The sequence below is a fragment of the Neolamprologus multifasciatus genome, chromosome 14 (assembly GCF_963576455.1).
Source record: "Neolamprologus multifasciatus chromosome 14, fNeoMul1.2, whole genome shotgun sequence".
Classification (NCBI taxonomy): domain Eukaryota; kingdom Metazoa; phylum Chordata; class Actinopteri; order Cichliformes; family Cichlidae; genus Neolamprologus; species Neolamprologus multifasciatus.
The window spans coordinates 32,880,702-32,902,261 of record NC_140452.1 but is presented as its reverse complement, the minus strand read 5'-3'; the positions used below and the strand labels follow the sequence as shown (position 1 = coordinate 32,902,261).

The 21,560-nt window shown below is 42.5% G+C and overlaps 1 protein-coding gene across 1 annotated transcript; it reads left to right on the top strand.

Annotated features, from left to right (window-relative positions):
* The first annotated feature begins 6,951 nt into the window (after window positions 1-6,951).
* Window positions 6,952-18,611, top strand: meis3 (myeloid ecotropic viral integration site 3). The gene is made up of 13 exons (XM_085130439.1): window positions 6,952-7,386; window positions 7,737-7,839; window positions 11,123-11,262; window positions 11,548-11,722; window positions 11,820-11,870; window positions 11,966-12,016; window positions 12,278-12,427; window positions 12,588-12,696; window positions 13,719-13,864; window positions 14,462-14,538; window positions 16,043-16,101; window positions 16,196-16,282; window positions 17,250-18,611. The coding sequence occupies exons 2-13, from the start codon at window positions 7,828-7,830 to the stop codon at window positions 17,447-17,449; spliced, it is 1,257 nt and encodes a 418-aa protein (XP_084986565.1). The 5' UTR covers window positions 6,952-7,386; window positions 7,737-7,827; the 3' UTR covers window positions 17,450-18,611.
* The last annotated feature ends 2,949 nt before the right edge of the window (window positions 18,612-21,560 follow it).

Genomic DNA, 21,560 nt, shown 5'->3' with positions numbered 1-21,560 from the left:
TTTCTGTGTTTATATATATATATATATAGTTTTCAGCCCAGCGCTTCTGTTTCATTCTGTTTTTAACAATCTACTTACTATAGTAAACAAACAAACACACACACACGCACGCACACTGCCACAAATTCCACTATCTGGATTATCAGCCAGCACTTGCAGGGTGACAGGGCATGCTTTTTCTATCTCCTCCTCCTCCCCCTCTTGCAGCCTGTCCTGTTGATCAATGAGGAAGTTCTTGGGCCTCAACTATTAATCAGAGCCTATCGGCTATCTGTCCGCCGGGCCAACCAATCAAAGCCCTACGACAGCTGGGCCATGAAAAATGTGGCCCAGTGGACTGAGGGGAGGCTGGAGAAGTTGGGGATGAGGGGGAGGGGTTGGTGGCAGTGGGGTCGCAGAGAAGAGGAGGGAGGTGAAGGAGCACTCTATCTGTTCCAAGTCAGATCAGGCTGCACGACTGCACTTAATGCACTTACAGTTGATTCTGTACATGCTGATGGCTGCCACACACACACACACACACACACACACCTACACGACCATGATGAAGCACATAGCTTTCATGACACACAGAATGATTCATTTCAATCAACACACATTTTCTTCCTGATTTACATTTACTTCAGACAGAGACATTGTGCAGCCATACAGCACCCACTGTGTTACCACTTCTTGTTTTCATCTGGTGGCAGCCAGCGTGATAAAATCTGTCAAAAAGTACGACAAACACAGCGTTTTTATGGAGCCTTTGCAGCAGAAAGCTCCCCAGTGACGCCTGTCTGTTGATCTGTTGTTTAATAACAAGGCCTCGAAGCTTCATCAACGCACTGCCATCCCTCTTCTGCATAATCACCATGCTCACACTCATCCATTCACATCTTATTGCCATGATTAGATTACATCTAATGCTATTACATCACTCCCATCTCTCTCCCTCCTCTTCACTCCACCTCTCTTCCTCATCATAGATTTCTTGCAGATCTTATTAGTGTGTGATGCGGACCAGGTCTCTACCCTTTTGGATTTATGAACCCTCAGACTTCTCTCCTTTAATCTCTCTCCTCCTCCACTCCCTTCCTGCATCTGTCCATCTATCATTCTCAGGGTTGGCTTGGGCGGAAGAGTATTAATCCCTCCATCCCATCTCTCTCTCTTCTCTGGACAGATGAGGAGGTGGAGGAGGAAGATGGGGAGAGAAGGAGGAGGAGGGGTCGAGGGAAGGAGACCTCAGATTACTTTTCATAACATTTCTGCACCATTGTGGGGGGAAAAATGAAGAAGCGCTGCAGGTGATGTATGCAGATTTACTCTGTGATAGGTCATGATGTCTTCAACAGGTATGAGAAGGAGCTCAGAATGTTGGAGGGGTGAGTGTGTGTGGGGGGGGGATGCTAAACAACTTAGTTTGGTACTGTGTGTGTGTATTGTGGTCACCTTTCTGCATGTTTATCGCTTGAGTTCTAGTGTGGATATATATGTATATGTTATGAGGTTTATGCAAAGTGTGGGTTTCTTCAAAAAGGCAATAGAATCTGCATCTCATTACCTGTTGATACCCGCCGAACATGCACACACACTTCAAACACACACATGTGGTATGCTCAGCAGAATTGAGTGGGCTCTGGGAAATCAATTAAACTGATCGGGATATTTAATGTCCCTTTCTTGCAGGCCAAGTTCCGCAAAAAAAAAAGAAAAGAAATTTTGTGTTAACAACAAAAAAAAGAAGCTTCGACCAGCTGTGGATGTAAAGCCGACTCTCTTCTTCCCTTCGGCCCCTCCTCTACCCATGCAAGCCATGCAGTGACAGGTAGATTAAGGGGTGTGATAGATGCCCCCCTCTCTGTGGCTCCCTCCTCTCCACCACCCCCCTTTTCCCTCCCCTCCATCCATCATGGCGGCTGGTGTAATTGCGGCTGCGTGGGGCTGGCAGAGGGAGCTTCCATCCATCTCCTTAACAACAAACAGTCACGAGGACGGATGGCGCTGCTCTCCCCAGTTAATCTCCATCTATAAGGGGGTAGGGTGGGGACCAGGGGTGGGGGGTGGAGGTGGTGGAGGAGAAGGAGGGGAAGAATGGAAGAGAAGAAAATAACTGAAGGGAATAAAGGTGGTTTTGGCCTTTAAAGACAAAAAATATGGCAAAGCAGAAGGCAGAGGGAACCAGGGAATGGAAATATGGTAAGATGGCAGCGGGGACGTGAAGGAAGATGAATGACACGGGTTGAGGGGACTGAGAGAAACTGGGGGGAAAGTTTGCAAACAGGCTGCAGGAGCAGGTCGATAAGGGCGGATTTGCTTGGCCAGCATGCCAGAAGAAAACCGGAGAGAGATGGAGGAACACGGGCAAGGAGGGAGGGAGGGTAAAAATTTATGTCCACACAGCCAGACAAAAAAGAAACTAGATAGGCATGGCCTCGTAAAAATGCACTCTGCACCCACTAACTGCACCCCACTTTTACCTCTCTCTTGTTCCTTTCCTCATCCCCTCATTCTCAAAGCAGGCGGCAAAGGCTTACAGTTGTCTGATGTTTTGGGTGGTTCAGTGTGGTTGCCAGAGGTCATGGCAGCCATATTTTCTTAATGGTGGAGTCACTGAAGTCAACAAGGCTGGGTGGCCTTCTCGAGTCGAGTAAAACTCGAGTTTTGTTGCGAAATGGGGCAGCAGCAACAGCAGTGGTTGCTGGAGGTGGCTGATTTTCACCTTGCAGATGATGAAAAGGATGGACTGGAATTTTAAAAGTGTCAACAGCTGGCAATGTCACATTTGTTTTTGCAGCAGCAGCTGCATTTAGCTGAGAACAGGAAGAGGAAAGTGGGAGGAAATTCTGCTTGGAACTTGATGAGTTTACAGACAAACCCTCTTTCTATTTTTCCTGTGTCACACAAGAAGAACATAAAGACACATGCGCTCTCACATTCAAATAGTTCCACACACAACTCTGCCTGTTGTTTCCTGTTTTCTAGCCCTGGGCATCGCCTGCAGTGAGGCCCAGATTAGAAGAGCACCACCTTGACAGTAACCCTCCAGCACGCAAGCAAACAAGCAAGCGAGCACACACATTTACACACACACACACACACGTATATGCATTCCTGGGTCTACTGCAAGCACGTGCACCCAACAGGCCTTGCAGTGGAGAGAGCGCCTGAGCCTTGACAGGGAATGACAAATAACTGCAGCAGCCCTGACATGGCGAATGGTCCCACAGTGAACCTGCCTGACTGATTTTCAGCTCTTTGGTGTAGAGAGCGAGCCCGTTCTTTACACAAGGTCCCCAACAACACAAGGCCAACACGTAAAGCTGAATTAACCTGGGAGTCAGACAAGAAGCCAATACTACGTTTTTATCAGCCACCGCACATGCAGTCGCACTGTCTGCCAAACACGGACTGAATTACTGCACAAGTGATAGCATGCGACCTCGTGTTCAGACTGGGTTTTAAATAATTATGCTGAAAATGTACACTCATCCAAACAGCATGTTATAAGAAGAACAAGGTGGGGATCCTCTAAAGGCAGCAAAAGGAATTCTAGTTTATGGCATACGAGTAAGGCTTTTGTTTTGTTGACACGCATGTATAGAAAAACTTTTGCATAAAGATTAATATTGCTTTGATCAGATCTATGAAAAGTCTTTAATCATGTCATGATTGTCAGGAATGGAAAAACTAACAAAGTAGCAATAGTAAGTCATCTATTTTACATTAAGAAATGATCAAGCACAAACCCACAGAGACTTTTGTGCACATTTGGAAGAGGTTGTGTAAACAACCCAGTGAATCGCACATGTAGTAGGTAAAACAACAACAGTCGCCTCAGGGCGCTTAATGTTTTAAGGTAAAGACCCCACAATGTTACAGAGAAAACCCCGACAATTAGATGACCCCTTATGCACACTTGGTGACAGTGGGGAGGAAAAACTCCCTTTTAAAAGGAAGAAACCTCCAGCAGAACCAGGTTCAGGGAGGGGCGGCCACCTGCTTCGACCGGTTTGCGGTAAGGGAAGAGACGCAGGACAATCTATTCTACATAGTAGAGGTGGTGCAACCTTTGTTGTTGTTTTATCAAGCTGATAAAGCAACAATATAGCAAAGATAGAATCCTAACTACAAGAGCTAATTTACTGTTTCAATGTTGTAAACTTGTTTCACGATGTGTTGTTTTAACGCACACATTTTCATCTCTTTATATTAACAAACCCACTTTATAATACCTATAAGTATTTATTTTTATTATTAATAATAATATTATTAATTATTCCAACATGATTATCAACTGCATATTGGCTCATGGTTAGTAATTACAATGCACTTTCTAAGGTTTTTCAGGACACACACATATTCATCAACTCAATAACACACTATAAATACAAGTGCTAAAAACTCTTGATAAATAGTGGGACATTACACTGTAGAAAACATGAATTTTACTTCTAACAAGCAAACAAGTAATCATTAATAATGCATACTTGTGAGTAGCAAGGGGGTAATTTATGTTAATGCCATCAATTTAGGGTTTATGTCTAAACTGATAGTTAATTGAATAGCTGATAATAGACAGTAAGGATAGCATTCAATTACACTTACACTACATATAATATTTATAAATACCATATTATGTATTTGTTGATGATTGAACGTTATTTCATTACTGAGCAGTGAGCCTGACCTCACTGGTCAAAGGATGTCAGATACTGCTGCTTGCATTGTATTTCAGCCTAAATCACGATCTTTTTCTCAACCTAATCAAGTCTAAACATAACCAAACAGATGGCAGCGTAAACACAAAGCAGAAATAAAAAAAAAATAACAATGATTGAAGGAGGTCAATGAGCCACAGACGTCATGTTTGGAGTCTTATGATTCCCCTCTACCTGCTGTCTTACACATTTTTTAACAAAAGCATTTTTAATATAAGTTTACTTTACAAATTATGTTCACTCCACAGTCTTTATGAATCATTTATAGAGTTTGATAAGCAGTAGTTGTGAACTTACGATACCTATTTATATGATGTTCAATTATTAAATAATCACCAAGTATTACCAACTATTATTTCACGGTTTGTAAACAATAAATACCTGTTAACATTTATTAATTGATATCAGAATATTTAATCTAATATTCTGTAGTTAGTAGTGTTAAATTAAGTCTGTCTGTTTCTGAAAATTTAAAGAGACCGCCTTCCAATAACTAGTTTTTCACTTATTAAGCAATAACTAGGACGTTATAAGGAGAAAAGTCTTACTAACTTACAATCTGGTTGTGCAGAACAAGGGAAGTGTTGTATAATGACTAATGAAGAGCTAATAAACCACTAATGAATGTTGATAAGCCACCAGCTGATGGTGAATATAAATGCTACCCTGCAGTTTGCTCTGTGAGTTATTTTGGGGCATCTCTGTGTGCCTCCGTGAGAACATTCAGATCAGCCCCGTTAGCACAAACTTAATAACATATGTTGTGTTAAAACGTGTTGTTATGCTGTGAGTGAAAGGAGGTGTTACAGCTGTGATAAAAGTGATGGGTCGTTTAAGTGTTTGTGATGTAAATGGCTGTTATCTGTGTTTAGATAAACAGCCTGTTGGATAGAGTGCGAAGATTTATGGTTCAATTCAGGCAAATGATTGAGAAAAATCCGGATCAAGATCTGATCAAGAAATCAATAACTTTTGATGTTCGTGTATGTCGTCAGCCATCCGGGTCACTGTAGTCTTAAGCGCTTGAAAAAAAAATTAACTGATGTTAATTCAGTAGGCTATTTGTGTTGTGGAAAGGGTTCGAGGAAAAGCTAAAGCCCTGCGAAGATGAATCCATCAGATGTTACACGCTTCTGTGTTAATCCTTTCATTTAACCTGTTAAAGAGAAAACAAGCCTTGGATCGCCTTTTTCAGCCCATTGACATGGCATCGTGGCTCAGTGTAGGAGGGGGCTCGAGCTCTGTGATCACCCCCGTAGGAAAGCAGCACCCTGCGGAGTTGAAAGCCCTCCCCGGCTGCAGGGACGACACGGGGCCCTCGCAGGCGGCCCTACGGCCAAACACCGTGCCGCCCACAGAGCCGCCTGCCCCGGCCTCCTGATCCCCGCCAAGCCGCTGCTGATTGAAAAGCAGCCGCCCGTCGGCCCCTCACAGCAGGGCCCGGGGGAAAAGAACGTTTTGGATAATTATCATGTTACTTAGATGTCATTTACAACACAAGACGGTGAGTTTAGCTATGCCACTAACATCTGAAAGGTCCCCCCCCCCCTCTCTGTTTCTCTCTTTCTGGTTAAAATGAAAGTTACGCGTAATGGTTTTATTTTCGGACGTCTTTCAATCAACAACAACAATTACGAAAGAGGACCAAAGGGTGGCATTTGATTTGGGTCAAAAGGCTGCCCTTGAATGGACGTCAACAAAAACAGCAAAACACTGTGAGCCTGTAAATGTCATGAGCACGCTCCAAACTTATTTATGAGGCTACAGGAGGGACAGCTTCACCGAGACCAACTTTAATCCTATAATTAGTGGAGATGAACTCCGCCGAAGGCAAACCAGCGTTATTTTTCTACAGCTTTCTCTTTCTAATTCAAGTCCTAATTGTTGCACATGTGATTAAAGTGCCCATATTTCAGAGGGAGACCGTTTTAAATGAAATGTCTTTGTTGTGTGTGTGTGAAGGTGATCACACACCTTCAAAGTGTCTGGATTTTCATAGATTCTCTTAAACAGTGTGAGCTATCGCTATTCTTCTCCCCAGTTATCCCGAGATGATAACCGCGCAGCTGCAGGGGGAGGATGGAGGGGTGGAGGAGTGAAATCAGCGCGGAGATAAAAACAAAAAAGCGATCGAGGGGGTCTGCGTCTTCTTCTTCTTCTCTGGCGTTTGTGTGTGTGATAAGGATAAGGAGGAGGGGAAAAGAAGGAAAGGGAGAAGGAGGAGGAGGGATGGGGGGGGCGTGGGTGGGGGGGCAAGAGACCCCGTCGTGTTTTGACCCTCCGAAACCTCCCCGCACACCGCCACCATCACCATCACCACCACTCCACCTCCTCCTTCTCTGCACCTCCTCCTCCTCCTCCTTCTCTCCTCTGGAGGCTGAAAACACCATTGCTCATTCCCAGCCGTGACATTTTCCAGCCTGTCGCCGTATGCTGAGCGGACAGCCAAACGCGAGGAGCCAGGAAAGAAAGAAGAAGAAGAAAAAAACTGGGGGGAAAGGAGGGACGCTGTCTGTGAGTCCGTCTTCCACAGCACCGAGCATCCCGACGCTCCGGAGCGAGACGCGCACCAGGCGGAGGCGAGGCGCTGCAGGAAGCCGCCGCTCCCTTTCACACCGGGGGATTGTGGACTACACCGGACACGGCCCGAGCAGGACAGGATACGGCGAGCGTTTACGTCTCGGTGGGACATTTTACACCATTTATTTGAGCCTCGCATTACTCCTCCTCATCCGGCAATAGCGTTTAATGGGCTGCTGGGATTATTATAGCGTTTATTAGCTATTATCTTACTATAATGCATTAGGTCCTCCATAGAATATGAGCCGGCCATAAAACCTCCAGTCCCGTCGTTATGTTGTTATATAAAGCACGATGGACTCGGAGTAAACACACACACACACACACACACAAGGAGCAGGTCCTAAGTGTTTATATCCAATACCTCACGCTGTTGTTGAATCCAATGGGCTGTTCTTACAATTACAACTTAATTCACAATAAATATAAAAACAAATGCACTTTTATTTCCAGGACTCCGGAAGGCAGAGGAAGGGAGCAAAGCACGCTGCGCTAGCCGAGCAGCGCATCATCATCCCCGGTGTAGGACTGGCTGTCGGGTCGCATGGAGAAGAGGGTAGGGCTGCTCTTTTTTTCTTTTTTCTTTTTTTAATGAGTGAGGCAGACAAGAGCCTGTCTCGGCTAACATCGTTTTATCACTACAGAGAAGTAATTAGAAAACAGTCACAAAGGGAGCACATGGTAATCCTCTTTGCTTGCAGGGCACATATAAAAAAGAAAAAATCAAGGCCCAGTGAAAGGAGAGCAGTGGATGTTTAGTAGGGGAAAGGACAGAACATTAATATCATTTCATGCTATTAAAAACTCCTCATAAAATATTCTGTATATAGCAGCTAAATGCTTACTTATAATCAATTTCATATTGATTCAAAGAACTTTTTGGCCCACCACTTTTAATCAACCATAATCTATTTCACGAGTTAAAATTCGGTTTAGTTTATGCGATGCATAACTTGCAGTGTGGGGACCATAAAAGGATGTCATTTTTTATTGCGTATAGCCTAATGTCAGATAGGTTTAGAGTGGAGGTCATTAAGAGGCAGAGGAGAAGAGATGCAGCTCTGCAACTCGGTAAGTAGGTCAGTTTTTTTGCTACAGTGATTCAGAGGCTTGGTGGTGGTGGTGGTGGTGGTGGAGGAGAAATAGGCTGACGGGCAGCAGGCGGACAGAGACCTCTGAATGGAGGAAAGCAAGTGTAGATATTCAGTGTGTATACAGAAAATCACTGCCGTGTGAAAACAGCGCAGACAGCGAGAGCAGCAGGGGCCAAACATGTACAACCACGTGTACCGGGAACTGCTTGCACACAGAGCCCATATAAAGAAACTGAAAGATTTTCAGATCGCAGAAATAGAATGGATACTTGCTGTATGGCTCATTTGTATATTGAGAGACAGAAGCTTTTCACTGCTCCATTTAACGTTAAATGTTTTATTCGTGTTCGTGCAGTAATAACGCAGATTAAAAGAGAAAAGTTAAAATTAAAATTAAACAATCACTTCAAATGGAAATCAGTGCTTTAACGTGTCTCTGCGAAAAACACGCCTATATTGTGGCGCTCCAGTCTATAACCTGCAACAGGTACGGGTATTTTACCCTCAGAAGAAATATGTAGATTTCGTTTTGGAAAGCTGTAGATAATCATTTCCATATCTTAGGCAAATTTAATAATTAATACAATTTTTAAACAGTGTATTATAGAAATATATGCTAAATCTATGTTCTTTCCTTGTGGAGGGTATTGCCCGCTGCTGGCGCTTTGCGATTTTTAAGGTTTATTGATTTTAGAAGAGCGTGGAAAATCTGAAGTTTAGCACAAAATTATAAAAAATATCCACACTTGGTTATTTTCCAGTAAAATGAAAGCAGGTTTGTACTTTTAAACCCATAGTTTAAATTGCGTATTTCTTGTTTTAAAACACAGTTTTTAAATTTCAGTTTGAAAGAATTGATATTTACAGTTAAATTATTCTCCGCTGATAGAACATTAGCTTCTTTTGCTCAGCTTTACTTTCACATTGTGTCTGACATTTATGAAACACAGCATCTGCTCCAGGTTTCCTCTTTTAGAAAACTTTGCGTTACTGTGGCGCATATGACCACAGTCAGACAGCTTAAAGTCTCCTGTTAGGCCAGCTATAACTTTTTTTTATATATATAATGAAAATGTTGTTCTGCCATCTGAATCCTGTTTACCGGCTCCGTGACTTTTTTGAAAAAAAGGGAACATTCGCGGAATTTGTCATCTCGACTTGTTCGCTTTGATCCGCCTTGACGCACGGAAACTCGATAGGGGCCGTGCGTAAAGAGAGACGCGCAATCCGATAGCGGTGATTGTGTTAATAGCCAGCCTCCATAAAAACTAGAAGGTGTCCGGGGACAGGGCCTCAGAGCAGGTGCTTTCTGTGATCCCGGTGGCCATATGGGAGGCTGAAATGCAACAATTTGATAAGGCGTTTAGGACAGTGGTTCCCAAAGTGGGGTCCGGAGACCTCCAAAGGGGTCCTAAAGTGGGGTTTTCATGGAAGGCATGTGCATGCGTGTAAAGAGGAATGATTTAATTTCTGTTTCATTATTTTATGTAATTCCCAGAGGTTAACATTGAGGTAGAATAATTGCTTTTATACCAGGTTTCACTGTCTCACCACTTGCAGGTTATCTGCCTTTGCACTCTACAAATAAACATCACTGATGATCTGGAAGTGGACACTTCTGAGTAAAATAAATATAAAAATAATGTGGTAAATCAGAAACCTTTATTTGGAAACAGTCTGCACAGTAAAAACCAGCCTAAGTGCATCATAACATTAATGACTGGGTTAAAATAACACTGAAGTTAAAGGTGTCCATGCTGGGGTCACTTGTCCCGTGCAGTCTGATCCCAGTGGCCCTTTGGGAGTGCAACAGGAGTCCCAGAAGCAGATCTTCTGACCTGAGCAACATCACCTTAGAGACTGAGTTTCAATAACTCAATAAAACTCACACAGAGACAGAGAGAGATGGGGGAACCAGGGAGGCAGACATGTGTATTCATGACACGTATTTTGAGGGCTGCTGAGTGCACGATTGTCTCTGTGCATGTGTGAGTCCTTGCGTCTGCAACATATGTCTGTGCATGATTCCCTCTGCAAGTGGGCCTCAGTGAGGCTGTCACACAGCAAATCATGAGAGATGTCTGCACAGCTACTGTCTTGTCTGAGTAATGCAACCAGGATACTGTATTAGCAGCTACAGGCTTGCTGTCTTTCTTCAAAGATGACATCGCCTTCTTTTGTTATCTCCTCCTCTTCTTCTTAGCTCACAGAAAGTAAACTTTTCAAGTAGTGAGGATAACTGCTTTGCAGCTCTGCTGCTGCTGCTTCTGTTTGGCTTTCATGAGTGTTTTAGGATCCTGGCATTGCTAGAATTTCCTTAAGTATCTCATCTTTCTGCCAAAGTGGAAAAAAAGCTATTTTATATAATTAAAGTGCATCTTTCCTCCTCAGATGATCCAGGCCATTTTTCTCATGAATGTGTGTAAATAAATGACATCAAACTGCAGTGACACTGGTTCGACAGTTAGTTTCAGATTAGCTAGGATTACTAGTTGTAATAGCACTAACACACATACTCAAACTTACAATATCAATATGCGGTCATTTTCCATTTATATAAATAACAGCACAAACAGAAGCATGCAGATATAAACCCACATCAGGTCTAGTAACTGTAACTGTATATTAGACCGTTCCACTGACAGCCCGACCACATAATAAAATCCCAGTGTGATTTGATGTCAGACAGCCACAGATGTCCAACGTGTCTCATGTTTTCTGTCTTTTCATCTAATTGTGTTTCAGTATGAAGAGCTGGTGCACTACTCAGGGTCAGAGGGCATGTCGGTGGGGGGGTACGGGGACGAAGTCCGGGGGCTTCCTCCCCCGCAGTACGGACCCACCATCCCCGACTCCCTCAAACACCACAAGGACCAGATCTACGGGTAAGCATGTGTCAAAAAATGATTTAGTAGCCTTCCAGTGGCTAGAAAAATTTTAAGTACTTGCACACTCTCATCAGATTAACATAAAGTATATGTTTGTGCTGAATATGAAAATACACATGGAGTGTTTATAGCTGTGTGCAACATAAATACTGCGGTTTAAAGTTTCTCTTAACACATGAATGTCAACTGTGACTGTGTTTATGTATAGTTTGTTAACTGTGTGTGTGCGTGTGTGTGTGTGTGTGTGTGTGTGTGTGTGTGTGTGTGTGTGTGTGTGTACAGTCACCCACTGTTTCCACTGCTGGCCTTAGTGTTTGAGAAGTGTGAGCTGGCCACCTGCTCCCCTCGAGACTCCACCTCCCTGTCAGCAACCTCCCACCTCCCTGGCATGACCAATCACAGCGACGTCTGCTCCTCCGAATCCTTCAACGATGACATCGCCGCCTTCGCAAAGCAGGTGAGCGGTGACTGTGAGGCCCAATCAGAGAACCAGGTCTCAGCTGATGTTGTTTGCTTTCAGATTTTTTTAATACTGGGTCGACTTTGTGTTGCAGATCCGGTCAGAGAAACCCATTTTTTCTTCCAATCCCGAGCTGGACAATTTGGTATGATGCACCAACTAACTTCACACTTAACTCAGATTTCACATATTGCATTGTGGGATATGTTTTCATAACTAAAGTGCATCTTTCCTCCTCAGATGATCCAGGCCATACAGGTTCTTCGCTTTCATTTACTGGAGTTAGAGAAGGTTGGTGAGACTGGATGTTGTTGATGTTGTCTTTGTTTAGCATCATATTTCTTTTTATTAAACTAAACAAGAAAGGCAATAAGTCTGTAAAAGGCTTATTGTTATAGCTATAATTTCTTTAAATTTGAAATATGTACACCTGTCCTTTAATCTGTTGGTAGGCTTAAAGCTTAAAGCTCATTATTAGGTATTATTAGTATTAATTATTAAGTAAAAATCTGTAAAAAAAAATAAAATAAAAATAATAATCTTTTTCCCAAGGTGCACGACCTGTGTGATAATTTCTGCCATCGCTACATCACCTGTCTGAAGGGCAAAATGCCCACAGACCTTGTGCTGGATGAGCGAGAGGGTGGGTCCAAGTCTGACATGGAGGATTTCACCGGGTCTTGTACCAGTCTGTCGGAGCAGGTGAGACGTTGGATGTTGATCGGCATGCTTATCACACATGCATCTGTGTCCACTGAGAATCCAGAGTAATGGCCCTAGTGTTTCTCAATTCCTTTTTATTCCTCCTGTACTGGGAATTCCTCATCTCACCTCTGTCCTCCATCTTTCCCTGTGCCTGCAGAATGCATCGTGGTTACGAGAGCCAGATGAATGTGCCACTACTCCTCTGGGAACACCAGGCACCTGTGGCCTACCTTCACACAGCACAGCAGACACCTGTAGTGATGCAGGTACACATACACTAGCACAGATCTTAGCTGCACAATTATAAAAGCCAAAGGAAGTCGCAGCTATGATATATCTAAAAGCATCAGGGAATTAAATTTAACTCTTTCTACAATCTCTGTACCCTCAATGACGTGTTTCTTAATATATATCTATAAAGACTTAGTTTGATGGCCATAAGAGCAGGCTTCAGGTTTTTCTGAGGGTAGTCCTAATAAACCGTATAGGGAGAGGTCATTCTCACTAACCTCTGATGCACAGCCAGTCCTTTCGTGCTGGAAGCATGCCTGAAACATGACAGAAACCACTCAGTTTAGAGAAGAGAAATAAGGGTGTTCCCTGACAGGTGTCCACAGGGTTAAAGAGTTAGAGTACAGAAAAGACAGGCAGATAGAGTGGAAAGTAAAAGAATCAGTCTGCACAGAGCAGAGGACAATTTGTGCGTGAGACATGATCATATGTGTATTATTTACATGACATCAATAGTTAATGATGAACCGAGCTGTGTGCACCAGAAAACACTGCAGTGAGGAAGCAGACACAGGGAAAGCAGGTTACACATTCACTGTGTATAGTAAGAATATAAATAACTGTGTGTTAAAACAAGCCAGTGTTATGCATAACTACTGGTAGCTGCATTGATAATCAATGAATCACTTCAGGCGTTTTTAAACAAAAATGAGAAACATTCTTCGCTTTCAGCTACTTAAAGACAAATTACTGCCTTTCTCTGTCATTCACAATATTAAATATTTCAAGCTGGATAGAAAAAATAGTTTCAGTGCAATAACTGTAGAAAATTAACCATCTTTCAACCGTAAAATGAATGACATGCACAGCAGTTACACTAAACTGTAAAATAATAGTTATGGTGAGTTTGATTTGTGAAAGCAGAGTGTGGTTTTAAAGCTGACGCAGTTTGCCTGTCTCGGCTCAAACACATTTGCTTAGTGGGCTCGCGTGAGTTGGGACCTGATAGATGCTGGCAGTCATTTAGGATGATGATGATTCCATGGTCTCCCTGCAGGCGATGGTCTCGATGGAGGCGTGGCCTCTCCCAGCACAGGTGAGGAGGACGAGACGGACAGAGACAGGAGGAATAACAAGAAGAGGGGGATCTTCCCTAAAGTGGCCACAAACATCATGAGAGCTTGGCTCTTCCAGCACCTGTCGGTGGGTTGGCTTTTCATCTACCTTCCACATTAAAGTGAATTATTACCCTTGAAAATATTGAATTTAAACGGTAGTTAAGTCATCCTTCCACAATGGTAACCAAACAAAGGAAGTCCGCGCGCTGTAATTAGTGAAAGAGAGGATTTAGCATGGAACAAAACGTCTATGACAGGAATAGAAAGAGGGGTGAAGCCACTGTATAATGGAGGTCAATTAAATTAAATGAAAAATCCGGGATTAAGTGATTATGTGAATATGCTTGCTGCTGAATAATTGTAGAAGCGACAGAAATGGAGTGAGTAATTGTTGGTGAGCTGCTTGGATTGGTAATTAGCTACTAAATGAGGCAGGTCAAATGTTGCTTCACTTCAATTATTAAAACGTGTGTGTGAGTTAGAGAGAGATACTGAGATGGAAAGCGAGAGGGGCTGATGAGGGTGAAAATGTGAGTGCAGATGTTCGCTCAGACGGAAGGTCATCGATGTTCGAGCTGAGAGCTCACAGACGTTGCTTTATTCTAGAAAAGCTGAAAAGATCACAGCGCAGAGTCTGGGATGTTTGATTTCTCTAACCTGAGCCTCGTGTGTCCTCCCGCAGCATCCGTACCCATCTGAGGAGCAGAAGAAGCAGCTGTCACAGGATACAGGACTGACCATCTTACAGGTCAACAACTGGTAAGTGTGCTCAACATCAGTTACATTTATAAATGTGAAGCATAACCTTTACATTTTATGTTTCTTATGCCAAGATTTATTGTTATTGTGCATGTGATTTGGTGCTATATGAACAGAACTCCGTTCCAGGGTTTAAACTTGTTTGCCCAATAGTTACGCTCCTTTAGGCTCCGCCCCTCTGATGTTCATTGTTCCTTTAAAGTGTGGCAGGGAAAGTTTTTTTTTCCTTTTTCTGTAGGTTAAACCAGAAGTTAGCATCACCTTTGTTTTCTCTGCACAAAGCAGATTCTTGTTCTTTAATTATCGTGTAAAATAAAAGCTCATGGCATGTCAGCGAATTAATCTCAGTGAATGCACATCTCTTTTCTGATCTTTGCAGTATAAGTGAAATTGGAAAAAGTAAAATGCAGGCATTATGGTATAAACAAAACCATCATCACTTGGGTTCAGTGTAATGACGTCAATTGGCTCATTGTTAGTCAGTAGTGCTATTTTTTGTCATTATGCAAATGTGTGGATGATTGAGCATGCATCCAGATTACTAAAGCTTAAAGCTAGACCTTATTTCATCTTTCTAACCAAAGAGACCTGAATCCAAACGAGGGAACCAGAAGTGCAGAACTGCTATATCACTTCTGGGTTTTAGGACTCGTTTCTCTGGTGCTCTATTGATGGAGATTTAAGATCCTCCCTGCCAGCATGCCCTGTTTTTAACGTTGTGTTGAAATTATGTTGCTGCTACTTTGCTTTGTGAACTTTTTTTGCAAGGTTTTATTCTACAAAGCCCAAAATATTTTTTTTAATCCAGTTAAAAAGTGCACAAGAAAAAATTGATTTGAAAATAGACCTTTAATGTACTTTACTGGCGTGTGCCGTGTAACAGGACGCATTTTTCCCAAGCTGCAGTGCCATGTAATTCACAAGCTCTGTGCTCATAAAGCGGAATAGTAAACCAATAATCAAATAATCAAATTATTTAGTGCTCACATCTTTCCTATTCACTCTCTGAGCACACACACACACACACACACACACACACACACACACACACACACACATGAACACGTTTCCTAATTGCTGATGAATAGTTCTCTCCATGCTTTGTTCCTCCACTTTTAGACACATGCAAACATGAAACGTGTGTTAAAGAGAATAGATTCTGTTCTTTCATAGCGTACATATTTTAACATCCACTGCCGCAGGTACACACACACACACACACACACACACACACACACACACACACACACACACACACACACACACACACACACAAATCCAATCAATGCAGATCAATCAATTATCACAGGGCTGATCGATACATCCTCTGCCCTAACGCTGATTTACTCTGTCCTCTGAAAGGGTTAAGTGGTTGTAAAACGGAAAAGGTTAATAGTCTCCCGGTCAGCCTTTTTCTCCATTAACGGGTGTCTCTCTCTCTCTCTCTCTCTCTCTCTCTCTCTCTCTCTCTCTTACTATCTATCTCTGTGAATGCTTCATACAGGTTCATCAATGCCAGGAGGAGAATAGTCCAGCCAATGATTGATCAGTCAAATCGCTCAGGTCGGTGTTTAGTCAGTCATTCAGTAAATCTAAATGTGTGCATGAGTGTGTGTCTGTTGTGTATTTGTGTAAGAAGGCGTGTGTTGTCTCACAGGTCAGGGTGGTCCCTACAGCCCGGAGGGCGCGGCTCTCGGGGGCTACGGGCTTGACGGCCAGGCCCACCTCGGGCTTCGAACAGCAGGTACGGCAGAATTAAATACAGCTGAACTGCATTCGTCACTAGGAGCACAAACACTATAGTTTATTTTGACAGACACACACCGTTTGTGCTGCTGAAAATACTCATTAGCACACCAAATGTGGGGTTATCCATCTCTGAAAACACCCCCCAACAACTGCAGCGCCAAGCTGAATCTGGAAATCATTATGTTATTATATTATGATATATTATATCTTCAAAACTAAATTAAGGAGGGAAGTTGAAATTATTAAGAAATGTTAGTTTTGGTCTTTTCAGTTTGCTGTAGAAGTTAGCATGAAGTATGAATCTATAGAAAATTACCAGCAACACTGATTATGAAACTAAAATAAATGAAAATAAATAACATGGATTAGGTAAAATATTTATAAATATTAAATAAAATATAACTACCTGCATGGCTACAGTTAATTAACGACCCACCAGTTCTTTTGTGTCATGTTAAAGGCTGTTTCTTTTTCATTTCTAGTTGAAGTAAAAGTTTTAAAGTTTGTGATTTTAATATTAACAAAAAGCTTTGCCCAGCACTAAACACCACTCTGAAATACCAAACCCCGTGTCCTAAAATAAAGTTGTTAAAAAACCTCTTAAAAGCCAGCAGCAGTGTTTAAGGGACTGAAATACATGCTGTACAGCAGGGCAGTGTCTAAAACCTGCATAAGTTTGTTTCAAGTCTGACAGGGATGTTTCCTGGTTTATAGAATATTGCAATGAATTCTAATAATTATTTGTAGCTTTAATTAAAAGCTGTTACAAATTTCAAAGGATTCAGGTGCTTAAGAGGAACTAAACAGGGGAACCTGCACTGAATACCTGCGTCAGGTTCACATAGTTTCCAGTGCAAACCTATAATCCATTAATAATGTGATTTAAGACAGAAGGGAAGGGTCTTCTGTACTTCTGCATCTTGGAGGAACCTCGTAAATATTCCACTTTCTTCTCGCACCAGGTCTCCAGGGAATGTCTTCCCTGCAGGGTGACTACCCCGGCGCTCTCCTGTCCCAACCAGGCTATCCTCCCCACCCAGGACCGTCCCTCCATTCTTATCCTGGCCCGCACCCTCACGCGGCCATGCTGCTCCACCCGCCGCCTCATGCACACCCCGCAGAGCCGCTGCTCACCCAAGGACTGGACATACACGCACATTAGTTGTGGGGGAAGCTGGGGTGTATATGTGTGTGTGTGTGTGTGTGTGTGTGTGTATGTGTGAGAGAGAGAGAGAGAGAGAGGGGGGTAATTGCCGTTTGTATGTGTGTATATGTTTGGAGGGATATGTATGCGTGTGTGTGCGTGTGTGTGTGCGTGCGGCTGATTATGTGTAATGAAGGTACACTATTTAAAGAAAAAAAGACACATTTCTCCAAAAGTTTACATTCCCCACTGAAAGACACTGACCTCAATGTAGCTGTTCCACCCTAACACACATACACACAAACACACACACACACACAAGTGGATGTGACCCCTACACACATGCGTTAGTCTGGACCCACAGGTTTAAGCCATACCTCTTTCAGAGTAGAAGTGCTTCCTCTTCTTTAAATGACTCCACTGTGTCCTGTGGGTGAGACATATGCTTTAAACTACACTTCCCATCATGCCTGCTGAACCACAGGAAGACCCAGGGATTGGATCAGACACACCGATGAATACTCATCCCGGACTTTTTGCCACAGCACGGGGCTCGGGTCCTGTGAGCACGCCTTCTTCACTCCTCCCTGTCTTCCTACACATGTTTGACTGTCAGAGACTGAGACACACACACACACACACACACACACTCCCCTTCACACACAAACTTTATTTAAAGCTTTGTTCTTTTGTTTTTTGTGTTGTTATTTTTTTTTTGTTAGTTTTTTCTTATTCTATTTTTATATTTATGCACGCCACTCCAGGCGGCTGCAGCTTCACGTGAGTTTATTGAAATATTAGTGCTCTTCCTCAGCATGAAGCTAAACACTATGAATGACTTCCAGTCTGCCTCGCTATCGTACCACTGACCTCCTTAAGACGCCTGCAGGCGTCCGTTACCTTAGGATCTTTCCTATACACACGCACATACAAACACATTGCAGTAAACACTACATTGAAAGCCATTGCCGCACACACACGCACGCACACACAAAGTCCTCTGTAAGCATTTCTATTGCAGTGTTGTCTGTCACAGCGGTGTGTGAGGGGAGCTGCAGCCAAAGGACTCTTTAAACATTCGGCTCCCTCTCCACTCTGCTTGGACTGCTGAAGTATTTCTGAATGATTATGACGATGAAGATGTTGATGGGAATACAGTTAAAGTATTAAAATCTTTTTTTATAAAACTTGAGGGTTTTTTTGTCTTAAACCAGTAATATTATCACATGACATTTATTAGCAGGTTAAAATTAACTTTTGCAAGTGTTCCTTTATCTAAAAGCTCATCGTGTACTTCTACATGGTCGTAATGTCTGCATAAGCAAATTGTAGGAATCATGATCAGAAAATTCATATTTGTCCTGAAGCAATGTGTTTCCCAGAAAAATTAGAAGACATCGGTTCAGTCAAGCCACTGTAGTCAAAAGAAGACGGTTATTTCCATCTGCAGTGATTCATATTCTGGCATGGATCTGTTCTGGGATCTCTCCACTCTTGAGGAGGGGAGAGCAACACATCGCTGAGCAATAACAACAGGCCTAACATTGATTAAGTCATGCAGCATGAAAGGAGAAGCAGGTATCGGGGAGTGGATTGCAAAGCATTGCATTACATTGGTTGAAAATCCCTCTCTGTAAGCGAATACATAAGCAAATGGACACAACCACAGTACCATAAATGAAGCAGAAAGCACCCTAAAGAGCTACCAGCTGGACACATTGAAAGGTATCAATGATATGACATTATACTGATATCAGCTGATTTTCACCTCATTGTCTGTGAGTGTTCTCAACCTGGTCACCCCCTTAAAAATGATCTGGCACTCAGACCTACCGTAAACGTGTCATAAACTGCGTGTGTTTCTTAGATTTAAATGAGACAGTGGTTAAATCAAATGACCTTAAAATGAAATTCTTCAACTGTAAATAAAATAGTGTTTTTAAACTCCTTAAATTGAAGCTGGAATCTCAAACTTTTAATGCTTTATGAATGCTCCATTTCACATCTACTGAGGTGATGTGAATAAAAAACGGAGAAATGTGTGCATCTGGTTTTATTCGGCACATACACAAGCTTGTGCAAAAGCTGAGTGATAATACGCCTGATGTACATAAAGGATAACCCAGACGAATATCAAATGATGAACTCAGCTTTGCATTGCATTTCTATCGTATGCTGTAAAGAGCCATACATTCAGAGTGCAGGCTTTTTGATGAAAACACAGCCACTTATGAGTAAACACACGGCTCGTTTTGCAGTACAGTCATTTAAAAGTTTGGAGTTCCTTAAATGCATCTATTCTCCTCAACTATAAACCTTTTCTCTTATTGGTAGATATATACACATATGGCAATGGGACAGCAAAGCTAATGCAAAACAGCACCGAGAAATAAAAACAGCTTGTGTGATTTACAACAATCCATTCCACTTAGAAAATGTGGAACTCCTGAGACATTCAAACATTCATGACAAACATCGCAGCCGCTCACTTTTCTAAGAACCATTTTTTGAAAAATGGTGCGATCTTTCTCTATTTTCCACTCATAAGTCACGTTGGTGTCCTCTGACTATCTGTTTATCTGACGGAGGCCTGAGGCTGCAGCTGCAGTGATCTGTCACGCAGGCTGGATTATCACAGGGAGGAAAAAGGAGTCTGAATTCTTAAATGTTTTATAGCGCAGACAAGAGCTCACATTCTTCTTTCCTGCCTGTTTATGCCATATATTTAGAAATATCTCAACAAGCACAAACACTTAAAACTTGAGCAGCCTTTCACCTCACTTTCCCCCCTTGAAGCCTGGTAGACACCAATCCTATTCATAACCTTCACCTCTCTTCTGCTTTAGGCCCCAAACATCCACACATAATTACACCGTTTGCTGCCTAACATCCACTCACAGCACCAAAGGACACAACAAACACGTAATACCCCATCCTCGCCCTACCCCCATTTGGCCTGCAGGAGGATGGGGACTTGCAGGGGAGGTCAGAGGCCAGAGTTCAGACAGGGGTCAACAGGAAATGGTCGTTCTCCCTTAGCACGCAGGTCCTGACCTCAGCACTCCTCCACTTTTCGTTTCTCTTTGTCCCTTCACGCACTCGCTCCTCAGCCATGCTGGTCAGGACGGGCCCCTCACTTTTACTCTCTAATCCCTCCCACCCCCCCCATGCAGCCCTGTTTGCCTGGTAATCCCTTTTTTTCACAACACTGTCATGCAAATAGTTCAGCAACTTTTGTTTCAGTATGATCTGTGAAAACGTACCATTATTTTTTATACTGGGTTTTGAAACTGAGCTCTGTACCAAAGTAGATTCTAAAGCCTACAGCAAACACACTGTCCATCACACTGTCACTGTTTAGTCAGACCAAAAGACGGAGGGCACAAAAGTCAAAAGGGGATAACAGGAAGTTTTTCAATGAGACATTTTATATAATTTTATATAAATGTCTCTCCTTGGTGAAGCGCAGAGTCTCTCCAGGGGATGTGGATAGCCAGAGGAATGAATGAATGAATGAATGAATGAATATGGTTTGTCTATGAAAAATAACATCTTGATGGTGCCGTACCTGACATTTTTCATATCACGGAGTGAAGGGCGTGGTTTTAAATATTTGAGAACCTCCAGCATCGACATGGGAAAAGATGAAGAAATGCAAAGAAATGTCTCCTTACCACTGAAGTTTAAGCCTGAGGCCTTCACATTTTCAATCCATATAACCTAAGTGTATAAACATGTATGTTTAAACAAGAAAAAGTCTGTAATATCAATATTCACTCCACTGACCTTTGAAACAGCTGATTGGCTTTCAAATGACACGCTGTTTTTATAATCTGTACAAAAAAAACACACATTATCATGAATTTTCCCCCTCAGCATCAGAAAATAATATTAATAATAATAACTAGAAATAATCACACTTGTCAGTGCACGGGACTTATTGACAGAAAATCTGCTGTAGCCCATAGAGGTGTGTAGTTTGGCATTACAGTGGATTTGAGCCATACAGCATCACAAATCAGATTTTTACTTTTATTTTCTTAATGCATTAAAGCTCACTTTGTGGGAAACATTTATTATTTATTTATGAAATTCACATAAGATCAAGCTATTCCGATTTTTATTGCAG

Bases quoted from the DNA above. Each gene is read 5' to 3' on its own strand.
- meis3 (XM_085130439.1), top strand. The intron at 12,017-12,277 runs GTTGGTGAGACT...CTTTTTCCCAAG, and splicing joins ATTTACTGGAGTTAGAGAAG to GTGCACGACCTGTGTGATAA. The intron at 16,102-16,195 runs GTCGGTGTTTAG...GTTGTCTCACAG, and splicing joins TGATCAGTCAAATCGCTCAG to GTCAGGGTGGTCCCTACAGC.